General features: G+C 35.6%; 3 protein-coding genes across 6 annotated transcripts; 1 reads left to right on the forward strand and 2 right to left on the reverse strand.

Annotated features, from left to right (window-relative positions):
- Positions 1 to 392: 392 nt before the first annotated feature.
- Positions 393 to 5342, forward strand: LOC105648580 (RING/U-box superfamily protein). 2 transcript variants are annotated; one of them, XM_089723342.1, is made up of 8 exons: positions 393 to 682; positions 859 to 2320; positions 3017 to 3135; positions 3424 to 4047; positions 4137 to 4443; positions 4553 to 4718; positions 4845 to 4947; positions 5043 to 5342. In XM_089723342.1, exons 2-8 carry the CDS (start codon positions 1160 to 1162, stop codon positions 5158 to 5160), a joined length of 2598 nt encoding a protein of 865 aa, XP_089579468.1. In that variant the 5' UTR covers positions 393 to 682; positions 859 to 1159; the 3' UTR covers positions 5161 to 5342. The 2 variants fall into 2 exon arrangements, with proteins under 2 accessions (XP_089579468.1, XP_089579469.1); XM_089723343.1 differs by having other exon boundaries at positions 1098 to 2320.
- Positions 5343 to 5664: 322 nt separating this feature from the next.
- Positions 5665 to 6322, reverse strand: LOC105648572 (putative histone H2B.3). Its single transcript, XM_012235005.4, has one exon. It carries the CDS (start codon positions 6241 to 6243, stop codon positions 5827 to 5829), a length of 417 nt encoding a protein of 138 aa, XP_012090395.3. The 5' UTR covers positions 6244 to 6322; the 3' UTR covers positions 5665 to 5826.
- Positions 6323 to 8586: 2264 nt separating this feature from the next.
- LOC105648564 (uncharacterized) lies at positions 8587 to 17835 on the reverse strand. Of its 3 annotated transcripts, XM_020684559.3 has the most exons (9): positions 17564 to 17835; positions 16676 to 16873; positions 16325 to 16447; positions 15371 to 15408; positions 15119 to 15287; positions 12498 to 14308; positions 10256 to 12386; positions 9910 to 10046; positions 8587 to 9110 (listed from the first exon to the last, which is right to left on the reverse strand). In XM_020684559.3, the coding sequence occupies exons 1-9, from the start codon at positions 17645 to 17647 to the stop codon at positions 8957 to 8959; spliced, it is 4845 nt and encodes a 1614-aa protein (XP_020540218.1). In that variant the 5' UTR covers positions 17648 to 17835; the 3' UTR covers positions 8587 to 8956. The 3 variants fall into 3 exon arrangements, with proteins under 3 accessions (XP_020540218.1, XP_012090382.1, XP_089579467.1); XM_012234992.4 differs by having other exon boundaries at positions 10256 to 14308; XM_089723341.1 differs by lacking the exons at positions 16676 to 16873; positions 17564 to 17835 and having other exon boundaries at positions 10256 to 14308; positions 16296 to 16380.
- Between the last annotated feature and the right edge of the window lie 401 nt (positions 17836 to 18236).

Below are 18236 nucleotides of genomic sequence, written 5' to 3' on the forward strand. Positions count from 1 at the left end.
TAAAATAATTAATATTAGCCAAAAATCTTAAATCATTCCTACTTGTACCACCTCGGTTGATATGATGGCATCTATTTTTCACAGCTCTATAGGATTAGAAAAAACAAAAGAAGAAGACCAAGTCAAGTGTTTAACTGTTCAGACATCACCATTCACCACTAAAAATTTAATCCAATTGAAAAAAAAAAGGTAAAAAAAAAAAAAAACTTATATATGACAGGGCATTATCAAATTAACTGTAAATAAAATAAAAATTTAACCCCAAAAATAGACCACGTGGCACTAATCGTTAGATCGCCGCGCCCTTTAGAACCGTTGTCCTTTCACTAGCAAAAAAATAAAAATAAAAATAATAATAATAAAAAAACACTCTCTCTCCCTTCCTTATGTGCGTTCTCTCTCTAAAAAACTTTCCATTTCAGTTTCTCTCTCTTAAAACACTCTCTCTTTCATGTATTTTATAAATTGTGATATCATTATGTTGTATGATCTCTCTCTTCTTATTCTTCTTCTTCAACAATTTTTCTCTTTACACTTTGCATTTTCTTTCTTTTTTCTTTCTTTCTGTACAGAGATAGAAATATAAAACAAAGTTAGGGTTTTGTTTTCTCTCTCTCACTTTGACAAACAACAGAAACAGAAACAGAAACGCCATTTCATAAATATACATACAGCTTCATAGGCAAGTTTCTTTCGCTTACCTTTCACCATTTCAATTTTACATCTCTCATTTTCTCTAAATAGGTTTTGTCTCTATTTGATTTCTCTCTTCTTCTTTTCTTTTTTTTTTTTTTTTAAATTTAAATTGTGAAATTGTAGATGTTATTATTTAATTTTGACTTTTGTAAATGTTATCAGGTGATATGAATTGAGACTGTATCGATCAGAATCTTCAATTAGGCGTAGTTTTGCTTTTATTTTTATTTTTGTTCCTTTTGTCTTTCATTTTTTCCCCTTTATTTTTTTATTTTTTGGTATTAGTTTGAAATTGAATTTAGGGTTCGGATTCCGATTATTTATTTTTTTAAGGATCGAAGAGGGATTTTTGGGTAATTATGTGAAATTAAAGGATGATTATTCATTATCATTATTTATAGGTGGTGATTCTGTGAGTGTGGTGGTGGTGGTTGTGTGAGTTGGGGTAAGGGATTGTGTGAGGATGACAGATTTTCAACCTTTACAACAAAAACCTGAATCTACAGATGATGCCCGAACTGAATTTGAGAGGGGATTGGAGGAATTGATGCGTGGCCATTTGGATGATTGTATGTCATTTGCATCATGTAGTTCAACTCGTAATCCAGATGATGAGGATGATGAGGGGGATCAGCTTGTCCGTAGAAGACGTAGGTCTGATCTTGAGGGTGATGACTTGGCTGAGTCATCAGCTGCAAGGAGGCGTCACTCTCGCATTCTAAGCCAATGGGCTGCTCGCCAGGCACAGGAGATGATAACTACACTTGAGAGGAGGAATCGAGAGTCAGAGTTGATGGCACTTGCAGGTTTGCACACTGTTTCAATGCTTGATTCCTCATTTTTGAGGGAGTCACAGTCGCCCACTTCAAGAAGACAGGGGGCAGTTGAGCGGCCTAGTACTCAGGCTTCTGCAATTTTGCAAATGTGGCGGGAGTTGGAGGATGAGCATTTGTTGAATAGGGCACGAGAGAGAGTGAGGGTCAGATTGAGACAGCAAAGGAGTGTGGAGTCCAATACGAATTTGTCAAGTACAAACATGTCAGAGAGTCGAGGCAGTGAGAATCAGGGAAGTTTGGGGGATGCAAGTGAAAGTGAGAATGAGTTTGGACCTTGGTCACATGGGAGGCAAGGGTCACAAAATGAGCATGGTGATAACAATGCATCTAGTAGGGAGCAATCTCCTGACCTTGGTGAAGTTGAGAGGGAGAGGGTGAGGCAGATTGTCCGCGGGTGGATGGAGAGTGGCATTAGTGATCATACATCTAATATATCCCAAAGGAATGGCAGTTCTAGAGGGGAATGGCTTGGTGAAACAGAACGTGAAAGGGTTAGAATTGTTAGGGAGTGGGTGCAGATGGCAAGTCAGCATCGAGGAGGTCGTGGAGGACGGAGAGAAGATCATGTTGCTGGAGCAGACGCACAAGGTGACAGAGCTCGTGATGGACCAGCTGCTGACCATGATGAAGGACAACCAGAGCATATTCGTAGAGACATGCTGAGGCTACGTGGAAGACAAGCTCTTCTTGACCTACTTGTCAGGATTGAGCGGGAAAGGCAGAGGGAACTTCAGGGATTGTTGGAGCATCGAGCTGTTTCTGATTTTGCCCATCGTAACCGCATACAGGTTGGTCCTTTAACATAATGCTTTTGTCATGGTAATATCTCTTATCAAGCTCAGGTCCTTGGTAGTTTGAATAATATGAAACCGTGAACTGCACAGTTTCTTCTTTGAGAAAAAAAATTCATTGAGTATGATATGCCTGTCTATAAATATTTGTTGGATGCAAATGACATAATTTTTCCATTGAACCCAATTATTTGTGAAGAATCCCTCAACTAACAAACTCATATAAGATTCCTTGATGTAACTATTTGGATACAGAGTACTGTATGGTATTTTTCAGAGGGAGAAATAAAGTACATTGTGTGCATAGTGGACGACATTTCAGTTGGAATTCTGGGCTTCTTAAACCTGTTTTGAGCTCAATTTATTTATCTGGCATACATTTTATCGGCGTCCTATTCCTTAAGAGAGTGATGCTTTTTAACATTGCATATAGCCGTATCAATTGCCTCGAAAATAGTTGCCATCTTCTGTCAGATTGCATGTGTTCCACCAGCCCCCTGCTAATGATTATAAGATTCTTGTGGGCTAATGATTATAGTATCTTCAGGTTTATGGTCGAAACCTTTTATCTTCAACAAAGTAAATGATAGTATTTTAGAATTGCAAATTTGATGGTTGAAAACTCTCCCTTCTGATCATTAAAATTGTTAAGGCTATCAATGGTTTGAGTGCTAAAATATAATATTTTTCCAGTCATTACTGAGAGGTAGATTTTTGCGGAATGAAAGACCAGTTGAAGAGGAGAGACCGCCTTCAATGGCTGCTAGTGAACTAGTTCAATTGAGACAACGTCACACTGTTTCTGGATTAAGGTAAGCATTTGCTTTCTTTTCATGACACAAGCCTTTAGAATTCTCTTGAACATTCTTGTTATTTTGTTCGAATTTCTGCTTTCTTGGATTTTATCATTATGTGGTGAAAGGTGTAAGTGCTGGGAGTTTTGGTGTGCCAAATATAATTCAAATGTGCATATGCAGCTGCTGGATTAAATATATATATATATATATATATATATATATATATATATATATATATACTGTTCATTTGCAATCTAGACAAGAAAACACATCCAACGTTTGGCCTTTTTCTTTCTCTTTCAGGGAAGGGTTCCGCTCTAGGTTGGAAACTATTGTTCGTGGTCAAGTAAGCGGCCATTCTGATAGCACTCCTGATGATAATGTCAATGATGTTAGAAATGATCAAAGTCAAACAAACACTTCACAGGATATCCAACAGGAAGAAAATGAGCAATCACAACCTAGGAGTCGAGAAATTGACATCCATCTGCATTCTGATCAAACAGACAACTCACAAAGCAACACAGCTGCAAATAACATAAATTGGCAAGAAACTGTTAATCAAAGAGAGGATTGGCAAGGAGAAATAGCAGATGATGAACGGCAAAACTGGCAACAATCAGATTATAGTCAGTTCAATGAATGGAGAAATGGTGATGCAGAACCAATGGATGCCAATTGGCAAGAGAATTCTGTAAATGACTGGCCTCAGGAAACTACTGGAAATCTTCACAGTGAACAAAATCATCCACAAGAAGCTGCTGTAAATTGGCACGAGAATGGCACGCGGGAAGCTGAAAATTGGACAGAGGGGCCTTCTGACCCACCAAGAATGCGACGTGCTGTTCCAGTGCGAAGATTTAATAGATTTCACCCACCTGATGATGAGAATGTATATAGTATGGAACTAAGGGAACTTCTAAGCAGGTATTTGATAATGATGGATCTCGGTCTTGATTTTTGTAATAATTAACTCAGATTATTAAAATGTTGAAATTTTTTTCTTCACCTTGTAGGAGAAGTGTATCTAATCTTCTTCGCAGTGGTTTCCGTGAAAGTCTGGACCAATTAATACAGTCATATGTGGAAAGGCAAGGCCGTGCTCCCATTGACTGGGATCTGCACAGAAACTTGCCCACCCCAACTCCCAGTTCACCAGAGCGAGATGAGGAGCAGCAGAGAGAAGAACAAAATGAAGATCAGCATAATGCTAGGCGTTCAATGGTTCTGCCATCTCCACCTGTGCCCCCACCTCAGCCACTCTGGCACCAGGATTTGCATCATACTAGCTGGTCTCGCCATAGCATGCATCGATCAGAACTTGTGAGTCATGTTTCCACCATAAAGCTTGGAACAATTTATTGTATTGGTTTTCTTCCTTTTCAACATCGTGTGAGTTCTGCAATATGAATATGGATATTGATTGGCACAGGAGTGGGAGATGATTAACGACTTGAGAGCAGACATGGCAAGACTTCAGCAAGGAATGAGCCACATGCAGAGGATGTTAGAGGCTTGCATGGACATGCAACTTGAGCTACAGCGCTCTGTCAGACAGGAAGTGTCTGCAGCTCTAAATCGATCAGCTGGTGAAAAAGGTTTGGAGATTTGGTGGTTTCCACCATTTGGCCATTCGGTTCCTTTTAGTTAGAGTTATGAGGTTTTGAGGATTATTTTCGTTCTAATTTTGATCATTCACCTTAAACCGTGCCATTGTTTTACAGGCTTGGGTGCCGAGTCATCTGAAGATGGATATAAATGGGGTCATGTAAGGAAAGGAACATGTTGCGTTTGTTGTGATAGCCATATTGATTCTTTACTGTACAGGTATCCCTCATTCTATCTTAACAAGGAGTGCATAATTGAATTGAATGGTATTTTGTTTTACTGATTAGTTTTTGTTCAAAATAAATATTATGCAGATGCGGTCACATGTGCACTTGTTCAAAATGTGCAAATGAATTAGTCCGAGGAGGTGGAAAGTGCCCATTGTGTCGAGCACCGATCATTGAAGTGATCCGAGCATACTCCATACTGTAGAGTGATCCAGATGAGATGGAGGGAAGCGAGAAGTTCCTCAGGATCTTATTTGTAGAGTGTCTAGTTGTTGCCAACAGTTTTTCTGATTATATGTGGGAATGTTATGCAATGTATAATTGGATTAACAAACGGCACCTCAATTCTTCATTCTTCCGTAAATAAAATGATGTTTTGTTAGAATATTTTTTACTTCATTCCCCTTTACCAATCACTAGTACAAGAAAGATAAAGGTAAGCATTATCTTTCCTCTCATAAGCATTTTTTTTTTTTTTTCCAATCTTCCAATTAAATCATCCATTTCAAAAGATTAAAGTGGACCAAGCTTGGATTCTGGGTGCTGAACGAGCTTTAGATTTGATCTCTCTGAAAACATTATCTTAGATCAGCTTTTTGATTGCAAGTAACATTCTAAATGGTTTAAAGGCTCGTTAGGATGTTTTCCAATGACTTGCTCTGAGGAGGAAACGATTAAAGAACCACAGAATCAATCAAACGGGAGAAAATTAAGGAACTCCTATTTAGAAATTCAATTAATTTTGAAACCGAATAAACAAACTAACATCAAATTTAATTGAAAAAGACAAAGCCCAACCTTTACATCCAGAAAACCCTAAATCCCCAAATTTCTACTGAAATCATTCTAAACCCTAACCCTAACCTTAACCCTAAGAGCTAGTAAATTTGGTCACGGCTTTGGTTCCTTCAGATACAGCATGCTTAGCAAGCTCACCAGGCAACACCAACCTAACGGCAGTCTGGATCTCGCGAGAAGTGATGGTTGGCTTCTTGTTATACCTAGCGAGCCTTGAAGATTCCTGTGCAAGCTTTTCAAATATATCATTGATAAAGCTGTTCATGATCCCCATAGCCTTACTGGAAATCCCGATATCAGGATGGACTTGCTTCAACACCTTGAATATGTATATCTTGTACGTCTCTACGCTCTTCTTCGCCTTCTTCTTCTTCTTATCGATCGCGCCGCCTTCTTTTGGCAGTTTCTTCTCTGCTCTTGGCTTCTTCTCCGCCGGCGCTTTTTCTGCCGGTTTCTTCTCCGCTGGCTTCTTCTCGGCCTTTGGCGCCATCAGGAATTTTTCTAAATCGTAAAAGAAAATCGGTGATGCAAAGTAATGAAGAGGTGAAAGATTGTGATTTTGCGATTGTGATTTTGCGATTGCTTATATAGAGGAAAGAGGTGAGAGGTGATTGGTTGGTTTTGAAGAGACACGGATTGATGCCATGGACGGTGGGTATTATTGGATGAAAATGGACGGTTAGATATGCGTAAATTAGAAAACTTTTGGGGCGGTCTTTAGGATTTTGGGGCTTCCCGGGTTATTTTTGAAGAGCGGGAATTTGGGTTTTGGTTTTGAACCCATAAGCCCAAATTTGAATTCGTTTGTAGTTGGGAATTTTGAATTTCGTAATGGTTAAAAAATAACCATAAATAAAATGGTTATAAAAAATATTAAATTAAAAAAATAATTTTGATAGCAATTATTTTTATGAAGTCAATGAAGTTCAAAATAATATAAATGTAAATCAACTAGATAGGAAAAAGCTCCAAAATGTAAAACGCAGTTGATGCAATCAATTGAAATTTCTATCAGTTATCAATCACTGATTAAATAGTTTATCAAACACATATAACATAGTTATTAAGTAGAAAATATGTATTACTTTGCTTTTAAAGTATTATGTGTATTTAGCCAATAGCTTTGCCAAAATAGTAAAATCAATCATTTTATAATTTCAACTCATTTTTTAAATTTGTGTCACAAGGTTTTAGATCATTAACGAGGAATCTAATATGTGGATTGTGGAATTTGTTTTATGAATGATTGAATAAGGATTTTAATTAGTAACTGATAAAAGCTTACTAAATTTATCAAATATATTATGAAATTTTTTCCTCTCAGTTATTGCTATTCGTATTTATTTATTATTGATTTTTTAAAATTAATGTTTTTATATAACACATTAAAATATAAAATACTCTCTCCGTCCCATTTTGTTTGCATGGTTTGACAGAACACACATATTAAGAATTTAGTCAACGAAAATTATTGTACTTTCTCAACCTTAACTCATTAAGATATAAATAAAAATTATTGATTTAATAAACAATCATAAAGGTTATTATGGAAAAAGTAATTATTTAAATGTACAAATTTAAAAACTTTACAAATATTTTGTGACATTTAAAAAATGAATCACAAGCAAACAAAATGGAACGGGGAGAGTAATATATTTTGTTCTTATATATATTGTTGGTGAAAATAATTATACAAGTAATTATCATTTTTATATTTCAACAGCGATGCAGCTGCAATTGAAATTTTATCGAATAATCAGTATCATTAGCTACCAATTATCACTTATAAACAATTAACTAGCATGTATAGTTGAAATTAAATAAACCCTTAAGTGCTAGTATAAAAGAATCCAGTTCAGAATACTAAGCATAACTTAGTAATAAATATATATACGATCTGACAATAAATCTAAGTTTGAATCTCCGTTCTCCGATCTGAAAAAAAGAACCTAGTTCATTAACATGTTGAAGTGTCGAACTCATCGGATTAGTTTAACAACCAAAATTGAACGACAGTCAGATGAATACCATAATTGTTAAGAAAAATATATTTAATGGTGTCAATTGATAAAATTAAAATAACTTATCATAATTTAAGAACCAGACAAAGTTCATATTTTTTCTATTAAGAATCCAATTTACCCTTTCTGTCATAAGTGCCAAACATTAATCCTAAGCAGAGGTTGGTTGATTTCTATAATTTTAGTTTAATTCTTTTTCAATATGATTTTTTTTTAAATGTATATAGTGTCTAATAATAATATTGAACATACTTTGATTTCTTTAATTTTTTTTTTTAGTTTTATTTTTATAACATTTAATTATGTAAATTTTTATTGTTCCATACAAAATTGCTGGAAAATAAATAGGATGAATTCCCATTTTTGGCATGGTTTTAATTTATGTGTTGTTCGGGTTATGTTGATTAGTTTTCATCTTACCTTAAAAGAGGTTTTCTTATCAATTATGAGCATTAGATTCCTTGGATGTATTAGAGAATGGCTCTTGGCTTGGGTTTAGTTTCACGAGAGTCCATTACCTGACTAATACCTGCTTGCCCTCGGAGGCAAATGGGCTGTCTGAGGGGGGTTTGCATTACAGAAAATCGAACTCATGATCTAAGCTACAACCCTGCAAGTGTTATTTGCCATTAAGCTACTCCATTCTCGATTATAAAAATAAACAAGCTACTCATATAACACACACACGCGCACACACGCACACACACATATATATATATGAACTAAATTAAATAACGAAATCTTATTCTGAAAATTCCATCTCATTTTAAATTCAAAGCCAGCCAAAGATGATCATAAAAAATAAAAAAAAATAAAAAAATTTAGAATTCCATAATAGACGAAAGGGAGAATTAACTCTTACATTGATCTGCCTTTAGGTGCTGAGCTGCTGATACACTAGAAACAATATTAATTTCTATAATATATTGCTATAGAAGCTATACATAATAATCTGTCAAGGCTGTTTTTCTCTTTCCATTCATTTTTGGAATAATGTCTATGAGTTACTGTCACCATAAGCAATATTAGATACTTTTTTTCTTGCTTCAAGATAAGACTAGCTATGGATGTTATTGTTATATTTGTTCAGTTGAATAGAACTTGGTGTTATGGGATCTACAAAAATTAAATTTGGTTGAAAAAATGTTACTTGGGAGGGCTATAGGCGTCGACCACCAGAAATCAGCTCCTTCCATTGCTAACTGCTCTGAGTTTTAGCACAAGTTGCTCACGCTCGGACTCGACCTCTGCACATTTAAGGCTCATGTGGAAATAGCTGTCTCGCAATTCTCTCAACTCTATCTCCATTGATGATAATTTACCCTCATTCAACAAGCTGAAAACAAGCACTTGTTACTGTTAGTGTTGCTAGACAGAGATCAAGAATGAGTTTATTTTTCTAAGAAAGGTAACAGTCTTTCAACAAGTTGTGTCAGAAAACATATTCCACAATCTTGAGAGTATTTTTGGAAGTCATCCAATTCCTTTGTTATCTGATAAACAAGAAATCAACCCCTCAGCTAATGTTTTGATTCCAGTTACTTACAAAAGTGATTTGGGGTTTCAGTTTCAATTCCAACTACAAGAAAACTGCAAGTTCACATTGATTTGCTCTAAACTTGGGAATGGAATGTAGTTTTGGTATTAGAATTCTATTTCTTGATTCGATTCACAAGGCATCCAAAATTTTTTTGTCGTATATTTTTTTTTTGGATTTATGTCGAAACAATATAATATTTTTAAGTATAATTCTTAAATATAATCAATAAATTCGATTTACATAGTTAATAAAGAATACACTTGGAATAAGATTCTTTTGATTTATATATGTATTTTCACTCTTATTTAATTTTCAAGGTAAGTCGAACATGCTCTGATATCTATCTATCTATCTATATATATATAGATTGTTTAACCTTGAGCAGTCATCAATGTTAAATGTGGAGCCAACTGTTTTAATATGTCCTGCTAATGTTATTTATACAAACTAATCTAACTAGACAGGTAAATATCTGATTAAGTGAAATGGTGTAAAAAGTGACATGAGCGCATGATTATGTAAGACATGAATATTTGTAAGATGTTTGCCCAAAAAAAAAAAAAAGTAAAGCGAACAAACAAACATTTTTGCTCACCTTTTAAGCTGTGTTTTATACATGTCATTTGCCTCCAAAGTCTCAGCTAGTTCATTTTCAAGTTGCTCGATTTTTAATGAAGGATCAATTCCCATAACCGTGGAACTTCCAGGAACAAATTTTGTTTCGATATCAACCTGAAACACAGAAGAAAGACAAAAGTTATACATAAAATTAATCAACCAAGTTTTGAGAATTCTGTGGGAGAATTCCTTTCCAAAACTATTTCATTCTCGTCCTTTGTTGAAAAAAATTGCAGCTAAAAATATAGAAAAATGAAAGGAATTAAAAGATGCAATATTAACAATCCTCAATTGAACGTGAGACGGAAAAAGCCCATACAGACCTGTGAAGAAGTGTTACTACTAATTGCATTGTCTTCAGAATAAACGTCAAGACTTGTGTCGCTGGAGTTTGGTGAATCCTGTTTTGCTGCTTTCCTCTTCTTCTTGAGCTCAGCTTCAAAAGCTTGTGTTCTCCTAAGGTACTCTTGCTTCTCTTCCTGAAGTTCTCTTATCTTCCTTTGTAATTCACTATTTGCTCTCTTAACCCGGGAAAGCTCATTTTTCAGCTCAGCATCCTCAGCTCCAAGTGCCTCTCTTGCAGTTAAATCCCCTTGAAGCCGCAAAACCTTTTCCTCAAGAGAAACTTTACTGCGTTTGCAGCTCTCTAATTCATAAACAGCCCTTTGCATATCAGAAATCATCTGTAGAAGTACCATTTTCTCGGCCTTCAGCTCTTCCTGATCTCCTGAGAGAATCTGATGTGAAACTTCAAGTCTTTGGTTTTCAAATTGGACCTCATCGAGGGATCTCTTGAGGGACAAAATTTCATCTTGAAATACTGCTGTTTTCTGCAATTGAACCCTAAGGCTGGAAATTTCTTCTTCTAGTTGTAGCCTCACATATGCTGAAGCCTTCAGTTTTAAATCAAGCCCCCGAACAATGTTTTTATGTTTTTCTTCATTGGATTTCACATCTTCCAACAATTCCAGTAGCTTTTCATGGTCTGCCATCAGAACATCCAGGTTTTGTTTGGAAGCTGAAAGTTCATCCATAAGTCCTAACAGCTTTGTTTCTGATTCCATTTGGAGGGTACTGAGATTACTCTCAGATAATTTAAGCTTTTGCTGGATTTCTTGTAGTGAAGCTTTGAGCATAGCTTTATCTGCACGTAGTTGAGATACTTCAATCATAGCTGCTGAACCAGTTCTTTCTTTTTCTTCAGGAGTTGCAGATATATATTCAGTAAGACGTGCGATCTCTCTGTGAAGATTCTCAGCTTCAACCTCCTTCTCCAAGTACATCTGATTCAGCAGGCTCTCTTCTGTAACGAGTTTTTCTCTATAAGTTTTGTTTTCTTGAAGAAGTGCATCTAGTTCTAAACCAAGGGCTTTCTCTTTTGTTGTGATTTCTTCCAGCATCAAAGCATATTTTCCTTCAAGAGATTCAATTTCCTTCAACACATCAGAAAATCCATTTCGTGATTCCCTCAGTTCTGCTTCCAAGATTGCACAATGCCCATGCAACTCCAATTTTTGCTTCCTTAACTCTATTATTGATTGCTGAAGCAAACTACACTCATCAATAAGGCTTTCAGCTGTCATTTGTAACTTTACATTTGCTATTTTCAGATATTCACACTCACTTTGAGTTTCTAACCACTGCTTTTGCATGCCTTGTAACTTTTGTTTTCCATCACTTTTTTGTGCTTCCAATTCACTTTTCAATCTATTTATCTCTTCCTGTAGATTTATAGCACTTGACTCCGAATTATGTAATTCCAAGCGGCTCGTCTCCCTCTCGTCAGTCAAATACCTCAATTGTGCTTCCAAGCCAGATATTCGTTCTGATAACCATACATTTTCTTTTTCTAGTTCAGACAAATGAGCTTCTACTTCACATTTGCTGCTTTCCAGCTCCAGTAACTTTGATGGAAGAGTATTTTCGGTAGGAAGATGGGAATTTATCGTGCTATTAAGAAACCTTGTCTCATTTTGTAATTCATCCAAGCCTGTAGATGTCATTATACTACTATTAATCACCATTGTTTCATTACAAGAATCATCCAAGCATGCAGATGTCTTAGCACCTTCCCTTATCATAACTTCCACGTCTTCCTCTAACTGCGTTCTTTCATTCTTAAGATTAGAAATCTGCGTTTCCAACTCCCTTTGGCAATTCCTTAGAGATTTCACCTGTTCTTCCGTCAACAAATTATCAGATTTAAGCTTCTCTATTTCAGATATCTTCTCCAATATCTCCTTACCCGAATCTGTAATTTCAGGTTTAAATTTCATTTGCAGATCTTGTCCCAGATTAGAAGTTCTCAAAGCATTTTCTTCTAAATTGCAAGTTTCCAATTTTTTCTGGACCTCACCACCATTTGCTTCTCTTGCACTGACTTTTCCATTTCGCTTCAGTTCAACTTCCAGTGTGCCAACTTTCGCTTCAAACAAATCCTTTAGCTGGACAAAGCTGTTCAAAATAGCAATAGCTAGATCTTTTTGGCTAAAAAAATCTGTAGCATTTGGAATCAATGTATTATAATGGTAATTTTCAGCAGTTGAAGGAAAATTAATATCATACTGTTGTTTTTTGGCATTGGATAGACACAACTGAATCTGTTCATGCAACTCGGACAGTGTTTTGGATATTTCAACAGCATCATCTGATTGAGAACTCTTGAATTCTGCCCTCATGTCAGCAAACTGGCCATTTTTCTGAGTTTCCTTTTCTTGGTAAGATACTAACTGTTGTTGTAGTGCAGCAATCTCAATTTCCTGCTCTTCTGCTCTGGCCTGACATTTACAAAGTTCATCATTAAGATAACATGTTTTGTCTTTGTAAGCTTGTAACTGAACCTCCAGGTCAGAACATTTTTTTTCAAGACCTATAAATTGGTTCTGCAATTTATCGGTGGACAGCCTTTCGATAAGCATTTCTTTCTCATTCAGCTCCTCTTCAAGCTTGCATATTTGGGATTTCATTTTGCTTACTGTAGATTCAGAGGTAGAGAGGGAGTCATTCTCCAGAAATCCATTTGATAAAGAATTAGAAGAGGCACCACACCCTGGAAGATCCCCTTTTGATTCTTTGAGCTTAAGTAGAAGTTCTATATTTTCATCTGTAAGCTCATTGCAATCTTTTTCAAGCTCCTCTATTCTCTGTTTCAGAACTTCAACTTCTTTCATCAGATTGTTATTGTCTGCATTTTCGAGACCATCAGCCTTGAGCGCCTCAGATAACCTTGCTTCCAAATTGATGATTTTTTCTTCTTTTACAGATAACTTATCTCTCCATTGTGCTTCAAAGTCCATTAGAGTTTGAGTCTTCAAACTTCTCTCATCCTCTAATTCACAAGTTTTTTCCTCTAGAGATTTTTCCAGAAACTGAATGGTACTCTCTAAATTCTTTGCTGATTCTCGCAACTTCTGTATCTCCAGTTCCAGGTCCCTCTCACCATCTGGTTCTAAACCTGAAGGTAAATTCACTAATTCATGTTCCACTTCCAGATATGAATCACAAGAGACTTTGCTTATATCCTTCACAGGAACTTCCTCGTTTGGCTTTATCTCCCCATTTTCTTCAAATCCAAGGCCATATTTCCCTAGGTTTTTGTCTTCAGATTGCATTTTTGAAAGATTAGCAATTTCTTTTTTCTGTTTTTCTATGGTATCTTCTAGTTCCTGAAGTATGGAAACCAGCTCAATGTTTGACTCTTGAGTTTTCTTTAGCTGTAGAGCCAAGTCAGCATTTGACTCTTTCTGGAACTTCACTTCATCTTCCAATTGTTTTTGAAGGTCGTCCATTTCTTTCGCCTGATAATTCAAAGTTTCAGCAGATTTTTGCTTCCCTATTGATTCCTCCAACAAGAACTTCATTTCTTCAATCTGCTGTTTCAAGCCATCACATTCTGTGCGTGATTCAGTGACCTCGATTTCTAGACTTTCCTGGCGGTTTAACTGATCTGATAAGTCCCTCCTCAATTTTTCCATATCAATCATTAACTTTCTAGCATTTTGTTCCCACATCCTCGCTTCTGCTCGAAGTTCTTCGATTGTAACTTCTGCAGCTTCTAGAAGGTCCTTAGATGAACCTGCATTTCGCAGAGGTGAAGAGGCAACAGAGCGATAAACTCGATTAGACTCATCCCTTTGATTCTGAAGGCTGCTTCGGGAGGTGGACACCTTTGAGTTAAAGGATGAGAGATTCGATTTAGAAGAATCATTAAAAGAATAAGATCCATAAGGATAACTATTCTGGGAGTCAGTTGAATCTTGTCTTCCAATGTGGTTGTTTGCAATGCTGGTCGAGTTATTTCGCGGAGAATCCCTTCCCAGTGAACCCTCCATTGATTCAAAGCTATAACGTGAGCCAGATGCTGAGAAACTGAAATCCTGTGGCAACAAAGAGAAGTATGTTTTTAGTTGCCAGTAAGTGCATGTAAAAACTATCAGAATAGTTTGAACATAGTTGGAATAAGGATGCAACAAAATAATAAAGCATGAATAAATCTTTTTAAATGCACTGAAGAAAATTCTTTAACCATCTTTCTCCAAGTACCAATGTCATATACTAATATCTCCTCCCCAAACAGAGAATCAAAAACATATTTAAGTTATTGCTGACTGAATCATTTAACAATAGAAACATCCATTCAGAAGCCCAAAGCTGAGAATAAGTTTCCTGATTCTTAAACTACCAGATATCTTTAGAGCCTGAGCAAAGCCGAAGTCCTGATTGGCTGGTATAGCTTATGGTATCATGACTTTATAAGGCAGGCTCATAGAATCTGCAAAAAGTAAGGCACTTAAAGAAAGGGCTCATAATCCAATATATGGCTAAGAATATATAGCCAAATGGTTTATAGACAAATACCAGTAGCCATATGGTTGAATGTAGAACGCCAATTGTCCCATTTACTCATTAAAAATAAACTTGCGTCTAATAAATAAACATATAGTTTTTCATCTTTTATTTAGGTATTCATCATCTATTCTTGAGCTTCAAAAATCAAATTCAAGAAAGTCATGAAATAAATTTAAAAGAACAACAACACAAATTCACTAGCACAATTCTATAAAAGGTGAATTATAATATATGGGATGACATTACTGTCCATGTGGTTGGCTGCAGATGGTCACCTAATAAACTAAATTGTACAGATTACAATTACAGTATAAGAACTTGAGTTAATGCAAGTGTACCTTGCTATGTAGTTCTCCTCCACTAGATGAACTATCCAAATGGTTACTAGAAGAGGATCCCACACTTTTAGTCAATGAACTATCAGATACATCTGATTTGCTTTCCACATCATCATAGTCAACATTCTCATCCTCCATGTATGAACCTGTGTCTTCCCACTGCTCCTCCCTTTAAAAAAAGTGACTTTATCTCTTTCAGAACAATTGAAACCCAGTGGTATAAACCTGAAATTTTTTAATTGAACCACAAACCTGAATTTCGGTCTTGGTGTTAGGCACTGAATTTTAACCTGCAAGTTAGAGATCAGTTAGTAGCAAAGAACTCCATCTATGCAAACAAAAGGATGGGTACTCTACGAACAACAGTATTTTGGTGGAAGGTTAATCTGGCGTGTCATTTTGGATGCTTGGAGACAACTTGGCTTATGCGTTGAGAAGTAACAAAGGACATCTATACTCTAATTTCGTCGTGATTTTGATAGTGGATAACATACCAAATTCTTTTGCAGTAATATTTTTCAAAGTGCTAGAGTGGACAAAAGATATATGTCTATTTCTCCATGTTGATAGTGGTGTTGGAAAGATATGTGAGATAGGTTAAGGATAGTTGGGCGAGGAAATCTAATAAACTTTGAGAGATTGTTAAGATTTTTGCATGTAGTACTAGGTGACAGAACTAAGAGGAAAACTTTGCTTTTCAATATATTACTATAGTGTAAATGTATATGCATTATAAGACCAAGACAACGACTTGATAAGATTTACAATAGCAAAAATGATAACGTTTCTATTTACATGATTAGCTACAAAAGCTAACCAGATATACCTACATAAACTGACCAGATATGAATTACTTAACAGTAAGGACAATTATGGAGCAAGTGTCACACCCTTCTCCCTGACTCCAGCTTAAATTAATCACCCTTGAGATCTGAACAGTTTTTTGACAAATTCCATGCCTCTCTTTATCATAAATAGTGATCGAAAAAGTACGAGAATAATGAAGGTTTCTTTTAAAGTGTATGCCAAAAGGGTTATGAGAATAAGGCATAGGTTATGACTTAATCTAGAGTCAGAACACCTTTCTATATAAATTGTGCTCGATGAAAAAGAGACTGATAAAATAATTTGTATTGCATGATATTTTGTAAACTCTGGCATCATCAGTGTTGTCTACCTATTGCAAGAACTTGATTGATGACTCACTTGTAAGATGGTCCCATGGTTGCACTTCTTCAGTGGTAATGAAACAGGAATAGCAGTTTTTGAACTCCTGTAGCTTGCCAAATTAACAGTAGCCTCTCCCAGGATGCTAGATTTAGTTGATCCCTACAAAATCAGGGAATTCATACCAAATCAGATCTCAACCATAAATTAAAATTCAAAAAGAAATTTCTTCCTTTCATTTAGTTATTGCCATTGAGCTAGTAGCCTAGCGGTCAAGTGCCTGCCTTGTAGTGCAGGAAGTCAGGGATTAAACCCTGACAGGCTCAATCCCATTTAAGTACTTCGAAAGCACCAAAGAAAGGAATATTTAACACAAACATATCACGTCACCATGGAAACAACAAGCTTGAACAAGCATTCTTCAATTTCTTTTGAAGCATCACGTTGGGACATCCAAATAGATTCAGACAAAGCCTCTGTCCATTGACAGTTTCCATTTCTTACTGATGCTTTCCCTGATTTGGTGAGAGCTTTCCCTGTTTCTACAGAAATTAAAGACACATAGAGCCTGTCCCATCCTTTTGGTACCTGCCATTGCCAAAATCATAATGCAGAAAACATTGAGAAAACATCAAACCTTCAACTTTCGCGTCATAATGAAAATGCAGAACAACTTGGGCATTGAAAGGGGCAACAACTGTGCGAGATTTATTACCATCATCTTTTGGTTACTAGCCCATGATAGAGTAAAGACACACTATAAAGAGACAACAATCCAAAAAAATCAGAATGCAATAAATAAAATTGTCAAAAAATTAATTAAAAAAAATCCAGAAATAGGCGATATAAAACCCAAAGATTTGAACATATTCCTCAAGCAAATTATTGGAGGGTGTAAATTAAAAATGTACCCTCTGCTTAGATATTTTCAAAATCCATGCCCAAACAAGTTCTCAACCCATTAATCAATGTAATATAACTTAGTCAAAGAGTTTCATTTAAAAACAAAATCTGAATCTTCCCATTTCAAATACTATCTATCCAAACCCAATCTACAAAATTTCTGAATGGTCCTTACATATCATTGATCTTGCTTACTAAAGATTCACTAGAATTTACTAAGTATAAATCTACCATTGCAATTTACTAGAATTTGTTGGAACAAACTTTAAAAAGAAAGTTTCAAGAGACAAGCATTACTTAAAAATTAATGAAACAGATTATATATATAAAAAAATAAACATGAGAGTGTGTTGTGGCTATAGACGAGAGAGATACCTGAAGAAGCTGGAAATTGGAGAACTTGAAACTGAGTTTTTCTCCAGATTTCTCAGACTTAAGCTTACCGTGTAACCTGAACATTTCCTTTTCTCTTCTCTTCTCCTCTTCCGTTTTTAGCTTTTCGTCTTTCAATTCCTGGTAAATAATATGAACTTCATTTCCTATTGTTCTCCGCCATTAGAAGACAATCTCACATCACATGCCAAGGGAGAGAGACAGAGAAAATGAATTGTGTAATGGGGAGCTTCAGCTGTTACTTATCGTTGTTGGTTAGAGTTAGATATAATATATTACTAAATATTTTAATTCAATCCCATTCGAGTTTTCGCTTCAGTTAGAGTCCTTGAATGCTGTATATTTATACTTTCCTCCCCCAATTTATGTAATCTTTTAAGCTTTTTCCCTTACATTAAATTCTCTGACTGGGAAGGAATGTCATGTCTCAATTAGTACTAGATTAAATTGTATTAAATTGTTTATATTTTGATTTAATGGGATTTAATCAACTTTATTTTCTTTCTATGTGCCTACACAATTTAAATTTTTTTTTTTAAAAAAAATAACAAACCTATTTTTATGAGAAGCAGGGTGTAATGCAGAGGAAAGCATAATAAAAACATCCTATAATAATAACCAGCATTTAATTAATAATATATAAAGATTTAATAAA

The sequence above is a fragment of the Jatropha curcas genome, chromosome 6 (assembly GCF_041381405.1).
Source record: "Jatropha curcas cultivar XTBG-Jc1 chromosome 6, XTBG_Jcur_1.0, whole genome shotgun sequence".
In the NCBI taxonomy this organism is placed as follows: Eukaryota; Viridiplantae; Streptophyta; class Magnoliopsida; order Malpighiales; family Euphorbiaceae; genus Jatropha; species Jatropha curcas.